Below are 14,812 nucleotides of genomic sequence, written 5' to 3'. Positions count from 1 at the left end.
AACTTATGATTGTCCCTGTTAAAATGGCATGACATGATATTCCAAGATGTGAGCAATAGATTTATTCTTTTTGTTAGATGTCATATCTAGAGAGATTATAATATTTAGCAGTGCAAATGGTCTTGTGACTGGAGGATTGTGTGTTCGATTCTAACCCCAACTGCTCCCCGGGCGCCAGGCTAGGGCTGCCCACCGCTCTGGGCACGTGTGCACCACAGCTTCCTAGTAATCACTAGAGTGTGTGTGTGTGTGTGTGTGTGTGTGTGTGTGTGTATTCTAACTGCACAGGGGTGAGTTTCCCGAAACGTTCTTAGCGCTAAGTACTTCTTAACCTCGTACGTTTCATACGAGGTTACGAAGTACTTAGCGCTACGAATGTTTCGGGAAACCCACACCAGATGGGTAAATGCAGAGGACAAATTTTGATTGGGGTGAAAATCACAATGAACAAATAATGGCAACTTATCTTCATATCTAGAGACTAGAGGTGTATTCAACTAAGGATTTTCATAGTTGAATCTGATTCGTCAGCTTTTCCCTTTAGTCGACTAACATACCTGTCAAGTTTTGTATTTAAAAATACGGGACATTTCCCGTATATGACGTAATCGCCTAATTTGCATAATCAGTTATTTGCATATAGCCGCAATCGAGGCTGTAGGAGAAACAAAAACATCTTTGGAGTGGCAAAAAGTGAAGAAAAAACACCCCAAATATGTTCTGAACTACAAATGAATAAAAAAATAAAAAATTTCTAGTGGTATTTCTAGCTACAAATGGGGACATCTCCTGGGCATATTTCTGTGCCTTTAGCCCGCATTTGTGCTTGGCAGATTGTTCGTGCTGACGGACATCGTTCCTTCCCCCATGAGAGACACTAAAATTACAGCTACATATCTTACAGAATGAGTAGCTATGCCCATTCATGCTCCTCTTTAGGAAAGTAAATTCCCTGTCCCAGTCGTCAAGGTACTTACACGTACGCTTAGCTTTTTAGGCAGGACTGCCTTCTCTCGTTAAATCCATCTCTGATTTGTTGTTCCAGGTTTGCTCCCACTGTCGACACTAAACCCGCGAGTTTTAATTTATATATTTTTTAAAGCATTCATGTGCCGCGCCAAACAGAATTCTGTCACTAGCCTCGCGAGAACTGCTACCTGCAGTAGTCTGGGTGGCAGTTCTCGCGAGGCTAGTGACAGAATTCTGTTTGGAGCGGCACATGAATGCTTTAAAAAAATAAAAATTGAAAACTGAAAATACGGGACAAATACGGGAAAATAAAAATACGGGACAACGCCGGGACAGAGCAGTAAAATACGGGACTGTCCCGGCCAAAACGGGACACTTGACAGGTATGTCGACTAATAGTCTAATCGGGTTTTTATTATTATTTTTTTTTTTTTTTAGAGCACCTTAAACGGGATCCCGTTCTCATTCAGGACTTTTTTCCTCTTCAAAGTAAAAACCTAAAACACTCAGATAAATGAATAAACACAGTAGGTTGGCTTTATTCAGCTTTAATTTATTTACTTATCTTTTTTTTTAGAGAACATTAGAGTTAACGTTAGAGAACATTAACCGTCAGTGCGCATTGCGCATATCGAACTGTCAGACAGGCACTGTGCAAAATGTCAAAAATATTTTAAATAAAATATACCTGCCTGAAAAAAAAAAAAAAATTGCCACACAACAGCAAAAAAAAAAGGAAAGGTTCAAGTAACGGGGTTTAAAAGCAAACAACAACAAAAAATGTTTATAGGCCTGCTTGCCGAGACGCACCGCAACGAGAAGAGACTACACGACCGAAACAACAAACGGCTGAACTGGTTTTTTTTTGGCCTTACATGTTTTAAATGGTATGCCATGTTGGTTGTTGTCGTGCGAAATGAAAGATGTTGATGACATAACTTGCACTTTACTTCATTTGATTCATCTTTATCTTTTTCAAAATACTTTTGAAGTTTTTTAGTAGCCATTATAATCTCGGTAGATGCTGCGTATTCTGCGTGTTCAGCTCCGCTCATTTGGATTGTGCAACCGCAAGGTGTGATTTATTAATGTGTAGTAAGGAAGATGCCTATTGTTAATGCGCAAACATAATTTTAAAATATTTATTAACAGAAATTAGGATGATTTTATTTGACAAAAGGCTATATATAACGAAAACAAGACATTTCATGTAACAACTAATGCTTAGCTGCATCCTTGGGCACCCCCATGCAGTTAGAATGGTACATTCGACTATGACGTTCATAGTCGACTAGGGGGTATAGTTGACTATAGTCGAATCAGCGACTATTGCAGGTCACCCCTACTAGAGACATAATATTTACCAGTACATATGACATGAGTAATGGGAGTGCCCCCTCATTAGATGTCATATAAAGCTATAGATACTTATGCACTGTTGAATACCAATACAAAAAATAAACCCTGTGAATAATGTATGTAACCTCAATGGACAACATACACTGGTCTATTTGTACTTGAGAAAATCAATCCATTATAGACTGCACTTTTATAACTTATTCATGGTCATACTGTATAATAGTAATACACAACTTACTCATGGTTGTGTTTTGTGTTCCACTGGACATGTTTGTAGACACAGAAATGTTACTGGCATCTGAAGAAGGAAAATGTAAAATCAGAGATGACATGACAAACCCATAGAACTCTAGAAATGTTTAAAACATAAAGACATGTAAAATACCTGTACAGTAAGCCATGTTGCAGAACATTGGACGGACAATCTCGTACACATAGAAATTGCCTGGACATGCTTTAACACGAATTGGGGTGGACTTGTAGAAACAGCAGTCAGATCCTGCATTAGCACAGACCTGTCGGGTGACCACTCCATCCTCTACCTGAGGATGAGGACCATTGAGCCACAGAGTGTAGAAAGAACCACATCTGTTAACATCAACACAGGTCTCTGCCATACGGATGTCCATCCCATTGTACAGCAGGCGGTACCAGCCGTTCCAGTTGAAGTTGACATCACAAACTCCCAACCCAGCTGCAGTATTGGCTCTCCAGGGTTGGTCCAGGGAGATGTAGTCATTGCAGGGGTCATAAGATGTATGACTGTTAAAAGCAACTATCATGGACATTTAAAGAGTAAAAATAAATACATGTATTAGTTTCCCCTATTTGCATTTCCAAGCAATGTTTTTTGTTCCTTAAGAATGAACTGTTTAAAGTAAGTAAAATGATATGGCCATTATAAACATCTCATAGTTTTATATAATTGTTCAGCCCTTTATATTTCAACACCAAACCACCATCACAATTAATTATATTGTGATATTTTATATCAACAGAATATCTTATTACATCTTTATGATATTCCAACAGAGATCCTAAGGCAGACTGATCAAGACATGCTAATGCACATACAAATGTGAAGCATTTTCTTTTTCCATTGTGAAAGGTTTTGAAATGCTCAGTTCTTTTAAAATCCTTTAAATCGTGATATGTCAAGCCTGCAAAATTTATTTAGTTTTTTTAATCAACAAACATTGTGAAATGAAGAAAACTTGTTAACTAGTTACCCATATAATGATGCAAAATGAGAAATATAACGTACCTGTATGTAATACACCTGTAGTGTATGTAATATACCTGTAGTGTAATACACCTGTAGTGTATGTAATATACCTGTAGTGTATGTAATGTACCTGTGGTGTATGCAATATACCTGTGGTGTATGCAATATACCTGTGGTGTATGCAATATACCTGTAGTGTATGTAATACGCTAGTAGTGTATGTAATACGCTAGTAGTGTATGTAAGACACCTGTAGTGTATGTAAGACACCTGTAGTGTATGTAATATACCTGTAGTGTATGTTGGCAGAGGAATTGACACATCTGGCTTGACCAGTTTGTAGACGTAGTAATGTCCTGGACAGGCTTTCACCTGGATGGGGTTGGACGTGTAGTAATTGCACTGAGCACCATAATTCCAGTACCACCAGTAGTAGTAGGTATTGGTCCCAAAGATTTGTCTGGTCACAATTCCGTCCTCAATAAGGGGATGTGAACCACCAAGTATCAGTGGGGTGTATCCACCAGATGCTATAGAGCCCACACACCACTCAGAAATCTGTGCATCTGCTCCCTGTAGATACAGCCGATACCAGCCGTCCCATTCAACAGTGGTGTCATCATGACTACTGTAGTAACTGGAATATCCGTAACGATAGTAGCCATAACCATAGTAACTGTATGTGGTTCTCCAGATGTCATCAATAACATTGTAGTTGTAACATGGGTCAAAAGAAGAGATGGGTGTACTGGTTACTGTAGAAACAACAGTTATTAGAGAAGAGTTAGATTTCCTGATTACATTACATTTCCATAATATAACTGCATGTGTATATATGAATTATAATTGTAGAGTCTGTTCAATCATAATTATGCAAACACACTGTAGGACACGTTTAGTTGTAGAGTACTTCTCATACACAGTAGCAGACATGTGAACAAGTCACTAAGTTGCAAGTAACAAGTAAGTCTCAAGTCTTCACAATCAAGTCTCAAGTCAATACAATCAAGTCTCGAGTCAAGTCCCAAGTCAATACAATCAAGTCTGGAGTCAAGTCCCAAGTCTTAAACTTCAAGTCCTAGTCAAGTCACCAGATGTAATTTCAATATTTAACACAATTGATGCAGTTGATTAGTAGTATATTAAGTTAGTCAGACTAACTAACGTTAGGCGTTTGAGTGTTTCGGTTCACTTGAGTGAGATGTCGTCGCAATTGTCGTCGTCACCTCAAATGTCGAACAAAGTTTGAAGTGGTTGCATCTCCATCTCTTAACTGTTATGTTCTTATTTTATTCACAACAGCATAATCTTTATAATTGAACAGGATCATTTTTGGGAGCATGTTGCTTGTCCTCTCCGCACAAATTCAACACTGCTCCCCCCCCCCCCCCCCCCCTCCCCTGATCTTCATCTGTAGCTAGCTTACGGATTAACTGAGCTGAGCAGTTCACATTTTACAGCACCATTTAATACAAAATGATCCAGTTATGTGATTCTATATTACTTATTTATTATGTTAAAATAAGGATTTCAAGTCTTTTCAAGTCTTAAAGCTCAAATCCGATTCCAAGTCCAAGTCAGTAAAGGTAAGTCTAAGTCAAGTCACAAGTCTTCAGTGATGTTTTCGAGTCAAGTCACAAGTCATCAGTTTAGTGACTCGAGTCGGACTCGAGTCCAAGTCATGTGACTCGAGTCCACACATCTGCACAGTAGGTATTCAAAGTGCTTTCTACAGACATAAAAGAGAAAAATAATCATGTTTATTACAAAGATTTGCCAAAATAATTAGGAAATATGGGTACTGATTTGTGTAAACCAATAAAGATTTGCCTACAGGACATCATATCATCATATCATGTGATACCAGTTTTATTATTTACATACATCAGCAGGTTTAAGAGCCACATTGCCTAAAGCGGCCAACCACCAACCTTTGACACTTTCAAAACTGTTGACTTGTTAGCTGGGTAAAATGTTTCACACTTCCTTCTCTAAGCTTTCAATGTTGCTTTAGATACCCACCTACTTCCATGTTTTTTCTGTGTGTTCGTGCACTCATTATACCCAGCTGTTCCTCAATTCTCTTTAATCTGTTCTCATATTTAAACCCTGAGTTCTCCTTTCTTGTATCTTTCTCTTTGTCAGTCTTTCTCTAGCACTTTGTTTCATTTTATTGTATTTCCTTTGTTTGGTTCATCGTCATTCCAAGTATTCTCCTGTGTGTCTCTTGTCCTCTTATGTCTCCTACTCTCTGGTTCTCTTGTAGTTCTATTTCCTTATATGTTTATTCTAATCTTTATATCTTTATATCATCCATTTTTCTCCTGTTGTAGATTTACATGGTGTAATTTGCTGTGTATGTTGATGATCTGATTGTGATTACAGAATCAAAAGAAAGAATGACTGAGTTGAAAGGTGATCTGAAGAAGTTGTACAAGATGAAAGATATGGATGAGCTGTCCTACATATTGGGCATATCTGTCATTCAAGACAAGACAAAGAACTGTGTGTTTCTTCACCAGAAGCATTACATTGAAGTCCTTCAGAAATATGAAATGGATAAAGCCAATCCAGTTATAACCCCAGCATATGCAAATGTGAAGTTAAAGAGAAATTATGCTGTTAGTAATGCAGGGGAACAAAGTACCTGTCAGTCTATTGTAGGTCATCTGCTTTTAAGCCTGTGCAGACCAACTCACCCCCACCTTCACAAAAATATTTAACCTCTCACTGGCCCAGGCAGTTATACCGCCCTGCTTGAAATGATCCACAATCATACCAGTGCCGAAGTCGTCTTCGATCACCAGCCTGAATGATTACAGACCTGTGGCTCTCACACCTGTAATCATGAAGTGCTTTGAACGTCTGGTCCTGCAACACATAAATGACTATCTTCCTTCAACCCTCGACCACCACCAGTTTGCATACCATGCAAACAGGTCTACAGAGGACGCCATCTCCATAGCGATGCACTATGCACTGAGTCATCTGGAGCAGAGGCAGAGCTACGTTTGGATGCTCTTCGTGGACTACAGCTCAGCTTTTAACTCAATTATACCAGACATCCTAATAACAAACTGACCACCATCTGCCTCAACTCAATCATACCAGACATCCTAATAACAAACTGACCACCATCTGCCTCAACTCAATCATACCAGACATCCTAATAACAAACTGACCACCATCTGCCTCAACTCAATCATACCAGACATCCTAATAACAAACTGACCACCATCTGCCTCAACTCAATCATACCAGACATCCTAATAACAAACTGACCACCATCTGCCTCAACTCAATCATACCAGACATCCTAATAACAAACTGACCACCATCTGCCTCAACTCAATCATACCAGACATCCTAATAACAAACTGACCACCATCTGCCTCAACTCAATCATACCAGACATCCTAATAAACAAACTGACCACCATCTGCCTCAACTCAATTATACCAGACATCCTAATAACAAACTGACCACCATCTGCCTCAACTCAATCATACCAGACATCCTAATAACAAACTGACCACCATCTGCCTCAACTCAATCATACCAGACATCCTAATCAATAAACTGACCACCATCGGCCTCAACTCAATCATACCAGACATCCTAATAAACAAACTCATCACCATCGGCCTCCCCCCCTCTCACATGTGCCTAGATAAAAGACATCCTGACTGTCACGTAGGGCTACGCCCCCCTCTCCTAGCTGTCACTCCAGTGTCTCTGTTCCTCGTGTCTGTCATTCCTTGCCCGTTATTCCCGCCCTGCTTATCTGTTTCTATGGTTTCCCCTCGTCTGCCACGCCCGTGTCATCATTGTCTTCACCTGTGTCTTGTTCAGTCCCATGTTTTTATAGTCCTTGTGCTCCTATAGTCGGTTATCGGTTGTTTTGTTCTATTGTTCTGTCATGCCCTCGTGGAGTTCGCTGTTTCTGTTTCGTCACCTTTGTGAGTACGTTCAGCCTAGTCTTTGTCCCCCTGCCTTGTTTTGTTCTTTGTCCTGTTTACTTGTCTTATTCTGATAGCCCCCCTGTTATGACCCGTGCCTGTTTCAACGACTACGATTATGGAATTCCCTTTAACAACTCTTGCTCCTCTCAGCGCTTGTGTCCGCCTCCTAGCTCCGCAGCACGAGCTGCGTTGCACTGACCAACCGACCCCAGACTGTGAGACTTGGCCCACAGATCTCCTCTACCCACATGTTGAGCACTGGCTCCCGACAGGGATGCGTACTGAGCCCCCTCCTGTACTGCCTCTATACCCAAGACTGCAGTCCGATCCACAACACGAACCTGATCGTCAAGTTCGCCGATGACACCACAGTGATCGGACTCATCTCGAGGGAAGACGAATCTGCCTACGGAGAGGAGGTCCTGAATCTGTCGACCTGGTGTTCAGTGAACAACCTGACTCTGAACACCAAGAAAACAAAAGAGATCATTGTCGACTTCAGGAAGCACTGCATCGAACCAGCCCCCCCCTTCATTAATGGCGAGTGTGTGGAGAGGGTTCACTCCTTCAGATTTCTTGGAGTCCAACTATCAAATGACATCTCCTGGACAGAAAACATCACAGCGACTATCAAGAAGGCTCAAAAGCGACTACACTTCCTAAGGGTCCTTAGGAAGCACAACCTGGAGTCCAACCTGCTGCTGACCTTCTACCGCTCGTCCATCGAGAGCCTACTGACATACTGCATCACAGTGTGCTATGGCAGCTGCACCATGGCAGACAGGGAGAGACTGCAGAGAGTAGTGAAGACAGCACAGAGGATCATTGGCTGCCCTTTGCCCTCCCTAACAGACATTTACTCCACCCGCTGTCTCAGCAGAGCACAATCCATAGTCATGGATATCTCCCACCCCGGCTCTGATCTGTTTGACCTGCTGCCCTCAGGAAGACGCTACAGATCAAAGACAAACCGGTTCAAGAACAGTTTTTTTCCCAAAGGCAATAACAAACATAAACTCGCACTAACTCCAACCCTACAGACTCTCAGACACCCACCGTGCAATATTTATATTCCACTGTGCAATATTTATATTTATATTGTATATTCGAGATTTATTTACTGTGTTCTTAATGTGTGTTATCTACTGTGTTTTATGGTGTATTTGCTACTGCACTGGAGGAGTTGCTACAATCTCACTGTACTGTGTATAGTGACAATAAAAGGCATTCTATTCTATTCTATTTAAGCTGCAATAGTCACAAGACCAGACATTGCACAAGCAGTGAGTGTCGTGTCAAAGTTCAATGCAGATCCAAACACTGCACATCTGACTGCTGTGAAAAGAATCCTTCGTTTCTTGAAAGGCACAGTGAAACTCACTCTCAAGTATGAGCATGAGTATTAGTTGGATTTTCAGATGCTGTCTGGTCGATCTACAACTAGTAATGTCTTCTTACTGGGCGGAGGAAGAGTGAGTTGGCTCAGTAAGAAACACTCAACAGTTGCACTGTTAACAGCTGTAGCCGAATACGCGGCTCTCAGTCAAGCAGCACAGGAATGAACCTGGCTGTCACGACTACGGAAGGATCTCGGAATGGACATGTGGCCTAGTGTGATCCTGGAAGATGATCAAGGAGCTATCGCCATTGTGAAGAATCCAGTTGATCATTCAAGGACAAAACACATAGACATTCATCACGACTGCATTCATGAATGTGTGCAGAATGGACAAATTCAACTGTAGTACTGTCCTACAGATGACATGAAGGCAGATATCTTAACCAATCCAATAGCAAAACAAAAGGATCTCTTAGGAGAGAGATTGTACTGTGTACTGTGCAAGACTGCACCTAAGCTGTGTTTTGAATGTTGAGTTGTGTTAAGCTGACAGACAAATCAAAACAAAGGCAACTTGACTTGAGGTGGGGAACGAAACTTATTCAATATATGCTAAAGAGAGACGGGATGCACCCGGCCTGTAGCTGTGTTCTACAACCTCCTAAACCTGGCTGTAATAAATGCACAAATATAGTTCAAACAGTGCATGAACATTAACCACAGTGGTGGAGGTTTATTCTCAAGTTCACAATTCACTACATAAATGGAACTTAATTTGAGGTGGGGAACGAAACTTATGCAATATACGCTAAATGTAAATCGTCGAATGGTGATAACGCTGCTTGTGAACCTCCATACTGTGATGGAAACATCTTCAAACAACTGGTGACACGTTCGTTGGGACGTGGGATCACACAGCGGCTATTCACCGATCAAACACCTCTCCATTTGAAACGGAAACACAAAAAAAGTTAACATTATAGAGAGGAGAGAGGCTATAGGAGAGAGGAACTATATTCGTGAAGCCATCAAAAGTATCATTTTAATAATTTGGGGTTTTGTTATGCAAAGGTACATAGCCTACCTTTTATAATTATATTTTTGTCATTCATTTAGCCTATTTGTGCTTTTTGTTCTTTGTCTAACACAAAACATTATAGACATTTATTTGTAGATTTGTTATGTTCACCATAGCCTGCAATTTAAAACATACACAACTTTTAGACATTAAAACTTGAAATGGCATAACATTAATTGAGTATACAAATAAAATGGCTTTGGCTCAGTCTGCGGGCTTTACTTTGGTACTTTGAGTATTGAACAAGCAGAATAACACACAGACAAATAAGCAAACTATTATACTAACCAAGCAAACTATTACACTAACCAAGAAACAAAACTGAAACTATATTTTGCATTTACAATTTCACACAAACCAGGAAATGCAATATGAAACTCAACAAAACTGACAATAGAGAAGCTACTGAGAACAAGGTCACAAGGCACTGATTCTAAAAGGTTTAGTCACATTAATTTGTTAACATATTGACGTTCGTGCAAATGTCACCATTACGAATATTTTGTTTGGGCAGCTCATTCTTCCTTTTGTGCAAAATGCCATCTAGCGTTAATTATGTGTCAGTACCAGCTTCCCTGTGTAAAGACTCAGCGGTCTTTTGACCGCCCGAGGCACGCTTTAAGTAGGTGAAAACAACACGGCGCTAGTAGGAGGTGGTGAAAGCGGTCAGATGACCGGCCCTCCGCGCTTCTAGGGTTAAGGTGTACTGAATAGCTGCCAGGCCGCCATTGTAAATAAGAACTTGTTCCTAATGTCTTGCCTGGTAAAATAAAGGTTTAATAATAATAGCTTAAGTTCCACTGTATTGAACTGCCCAGGTTCAAGAACATATGATGTGAGTCATGGTATTGTCCCCTTATTAGTTGTCATATCTAGAGAGATTGTAATATTTACAAGTACATACGTTAATATCTAGAGACATTATAACATTTACCAGATGTAACAAACGGACTGGCCGGGTTTGATGCAAATGCAGGATGTGAAGGGGTTTATTAATGAAACAAGACAAGCAACCAAACGGGAAGAAAACTAGGCAAATGCACGTAACTATGGGGGTTACAAATGTAGACACAGCAAATAGGTGAGACATGTCAAGGGACAGAAACATTAACTTATCAACACTAACAAATACAGTAACTACAAATATTACTAACAATGAGTATAATACCAGGCATGAAAATGGGTCAGGGGTTAAAAAGGTGAGAAGACCGGGGGGCGGGGCATGTGACGTCATGGGGATACGGGGCGTTGACATGTGGGGGGGTGCGTTGACATGTGACGTCATGGGGATACGGCGACGGGGGGGTGGCTGCTGGTGTACGCAGATACAGCGACAGGTGATGCCAAATATTACTGAGCCCGTAAGGTGACATCATGTAAAAAATATAATAACGAGTGGCCACGACTTACTAACACGTGCGAACGAGATAATTAACGCGTGCGAACAAGATAATTAAGTATTAATTTATATAAAGCCAGGTTTACCTTCCTTGGGCAGTCAGTTCGCGAACATCCCTGGGATCTGCTTGCTTTGCTGTGAAAAAATAAACTTTGTTGCCGCGTGTGAAAGGCGACATTAGTATCTCGTTCCCACGCGTTAATAAGTCGTGGCCACGCGTTATTATTTTTTTTACATGATGTCACCTTACGGGCTCCGTAAAATATAGTAATGTAGGTACCATGCTAAACCAGCAGGTGGCAGTACCACTGGCAACACATGGAACAAGCTTGCTTTGACGGAAGTAAGGGTGTGTAAATACCCTGAACAGCCATTCATCTCTCTCTCTCTTGTTTGACCGACACATAGGTTAGACCTATTAAAGAGAGGCTCCGTAATATCTCCCTCTCTCTCTGGTTTGACTGACACCGAGGTTAGACCTATTAAAGAGAGGCTCCGTCATCTCTCTCTCTCCGGTTTTGTTTGAAAGCACGCGAACTTTGCTACGACTAACAGCAAACAGCTGAAAGTCATATTAGTTAATTAACGAGCCCGAGTTACGGTGTAATCTAACCAGCAACCGATCAACGTTACCGCGACAACAGATTCACCGAACGACTTCAATCAAGCTTGTTAACGCGGCCACACGGACTGAAACAAAGGCGATCAATTCCCTGTCGTTAAACCGTGAACGAGACTTCGCATTCCTGGACGTTTCCCAGCACACCTGGACGACGTCGCTTTTAATCAACGAGGAGCTGGTGGTGGAAATTCCCTCCTAATTCCAGGAGAATTCAGGGAGGACGAGGAAACCACCCAAGACCCTCAACACGTGAGACTCTTAACGCTGGGCATAGTTTATAGAAGGGCAAAGTTACTTGAACTGTAGAGTTAACCAAGCTTTCTGTTAATACTGTAGCGTCGTGTTTACAACGGTAGCACTGATAATTAGGGGGCGGGGCATTCATGCTCCGAGGGTACTTAAGTTCAGCCACCATCAGGGTGATCCTTGTTCTTGTGTTTGAGGTTAGCGTAATTCTAAGGGTGAGGGCCCTTCGGGATACGTTGGTTTACTTCTAAGAGTGTTGTCTGTTGTTGCCTGACTGTTCAATAAAGAAATCGCTATGAGCAATTTTCCCGACTCTCGCTTCTTCACTTCGCCACATTGGTGTCAGAAGTGGGATAGCAGGACTTCTCCGGCCGAGAAGTTGCAGCGAGCCCTGGCTGAAGTGGAGCAAGCCTTAGAAGAAGAGGAAGCCCAGCTGCGGGACACGCGCCCGAGATCGCGTACCGAGCACCGCACCACGGCCAGAAGGACCGGCGAACTACGAGAGCGCCTGGAGACCTGCGTGGAGCCGTGTGCCGGATGGCCCGGCGGCGAGGCCAGTGAACTACAGCACCGCTCACGTGCACGGGACGGTGGCATGCCGGTGACGGCGCATCTCCCCCGTTTTGATGGCAGCGCACCTTGGGAATGCTATGAGGCGCAACTCAACGCAGCGGCGCGCCACCTGGGATGGACGGCAGCAGACACGGCACTGCAGCTAAGCCTGTCGCTAGAAGGGGAGGCACTACAAATTCTCCTAGATGTACCGGTGTCCGAACACGGCGAACTGGAGTCGCTCAAAACAGCGCTCCGGCAACGCTTTGGCCGAGTACCGCTCCAAGAACAACAGCGGCATGCACCAAGAGAGAGAAAGCGGCGCAGGGGCGAGAGAGTGAGTGTCCTGGCAGTAGAGCTCAACACGCTGGCACGACAAGCTTATCCGCGGTTCCCAGAAGAAGCGCGCCAAGAGCTAGTGTTAGAAGCGTTCATTGACGCGTTAACGCCGGAACGACTTCAGCGGCATGTGCGGCTAGCAGCACCGCTGAACTTGGCAGACGCCGTGAGAGAGGCGGAGCGTGCCGAGTCGATCCTGTGCTGCCCGCTCCCCACGACCCCCGTTACACCATGCAGAGCGGCTGAGGTGGAGGAAGAGGAAGCGCGCGTGCAGCGAGTTGCGCAAGATCAACAGCTTGTTTGCTGGCGGTGCCGAAAGCGGGGACACCGGGCCCGCCACTGCAGGGAAGTAGAGCCGGCGGGAAACGACAACGGGGCCGGCCGGTGAGGGACGGCTCGGCCCCCCCCGAAGAGACCCTCACGCCAGAGCAAGTAGCCGGCCGGCTAGGGAAACAACACGGACTCTGGCTCCGGTGCGAGGTGGGCGGCGTTAAACTCACCGCACTAGTTGACACGGGCTCGACTATTTCCATTATTAGACCGGGGCTATTACAACAAGGCTGGGATAGGAGGGAGACCGTTAGACTGAGATCAGTTACTGGCGAGGTTATAGCAATAAAGGGTAAACAGAGGCTACCGGTGAAACTGGGGCGGCAAACGACACATCACGACTTCTGGCTAGCACCTATTCAGGAAGCCTGTATACTGGGGCTGGATCTGCTAGCATCCGTTCAAGCTCGGATCTGCATAGAAACCGGAGTACTAAAGACGCGCGGAGAACACCTGCCGCTGGAGGAAACCGAGAGCGAACAGCTGAGTCGTGTAACAGAGGCCGACCGTACAGACGCCGATCGGCGTCAACGCACGGCGACCAGCGGGAAGTCCCCCTCACCCGGAGGAGCTGAACACGCAGCGTCGGGTGATGGTGGAGGACCTGCTGGACGCCGAGCGGCACCCCAGGCGAACCGGGCGAAACTCCGCCCACTCGAAGGAGCTGAACACGCAGCAGCGAGTGGACAGGAGCGAGCCCGAGGAGCCGGGGGCAGCGTACCCGAGCTTCGCCAGAACCCCTCTGACGTAACACAAAACGCCGTACGAGAGCTGTGGGACCGAAGTTGCGACGGACTCGAGGCGGGACAGCGACACCAGCTGTGGGAGCTGTTGCAGAGCTACATTGACGTGTTCGCCGCAGACGAGTCGGAGTGCACCAAGACCGACATGGTGGAGCACCGGATCAACACCGGGGACGCAACACCTGTCAAACTGCGACCACATCGGCTGCCATGGGCGAAACGTCAAATAGCCGAGCAGAAGATTCTGGAAATGGCGAGGGCAGGAGTTATCGAACCGTCCAGTAGCCCATGGGCTGCACCAGTCGTGCTGGTACGCAAAAAGGATGGCGACTGGCGGTTCTGCGTCGACTACAGGCGGCTGAATGCCGTCACAAAGGTAGACTCCTACCCACTGCCCCGCATCGACGACACGCTGGACCGACTCGCAGGGTCACGGTGGTTTAGCTCCCTAGACCTGCGGAGCGGCTACTGGCAGGTAGCGTTAGCGGACGAGGCAAAAGAAAAGACGGCGTTCACCATGGGGGAAGGCCTGTGGCACTTCCGAGTGATGGCATTCGGCCTATGCAACGCGCCAGCCACGTTCGAGCGGCTGATGGAAAGAGTGCTAGCTGCAGTCCCCAAAGACCGCTGTGTCGTATATCTAGACGAC

General features: G+C 44.3%; 2 protein-coding genes across 2 annotated transcripts in view; both read right to left on the bottom strand.

Annotated features, from left to right (window-relative positions):
• The window catches only part of LOC143517686 (uncharacterized), a 177,545-nt gene that overhangs the window by 60,821 nt on the left and 101,912 nt on the right, over positions 1-14,812 (bottom strand). The window lies entirely within an intron of this gene.
• LOC143517692 (uncharacterized) overlaps positions 1-14,812 on the bottom strand; it is a 32,507-nt gene that overhangs the window by 7,514 nt on the left and 10,181 nt on the right. The window contains exons 9-11 of the mRNA XM_077010438.1: positions 3,844-4,308; positions 2,714-3,103; positions 2,567-2,626 (exon numbers count right to left, since the gene is read on the bottom strand). Coding sequence (XP_076866553.1) covers positions 2,567-2,626; positions 2,714-3,103; positions 3,844-4,308 — 915 coding nt within the window. The remainder of the gene's footprint in view (positions 1-2,566; positions 2,627-2,713; positions 3,104-3,843; positions 4,309-14,812) is intronic.

The sequence above is a fragment of the Brachyhypopomus gauderio genome, chromosome 6, assembly GCF_052324685.1.
Source record: "Brachyhypopomus gauderio isolate BG-103 chromosome 6, BGAUD_0.2, whole genome shotgun sequence".
In the NCBI taxonomy this organism is placed as follows: domain Eukaryota; kingdom Metazoa; phylum Chordata; class Actinopteri; order Gymnotiformes; family Hypopomidae; genus Brachyhypopomus; species Brachyhypopomus gauderio.
This window is presented reverse-complemented; position numbering and strand designations above follow the sequence as displayed.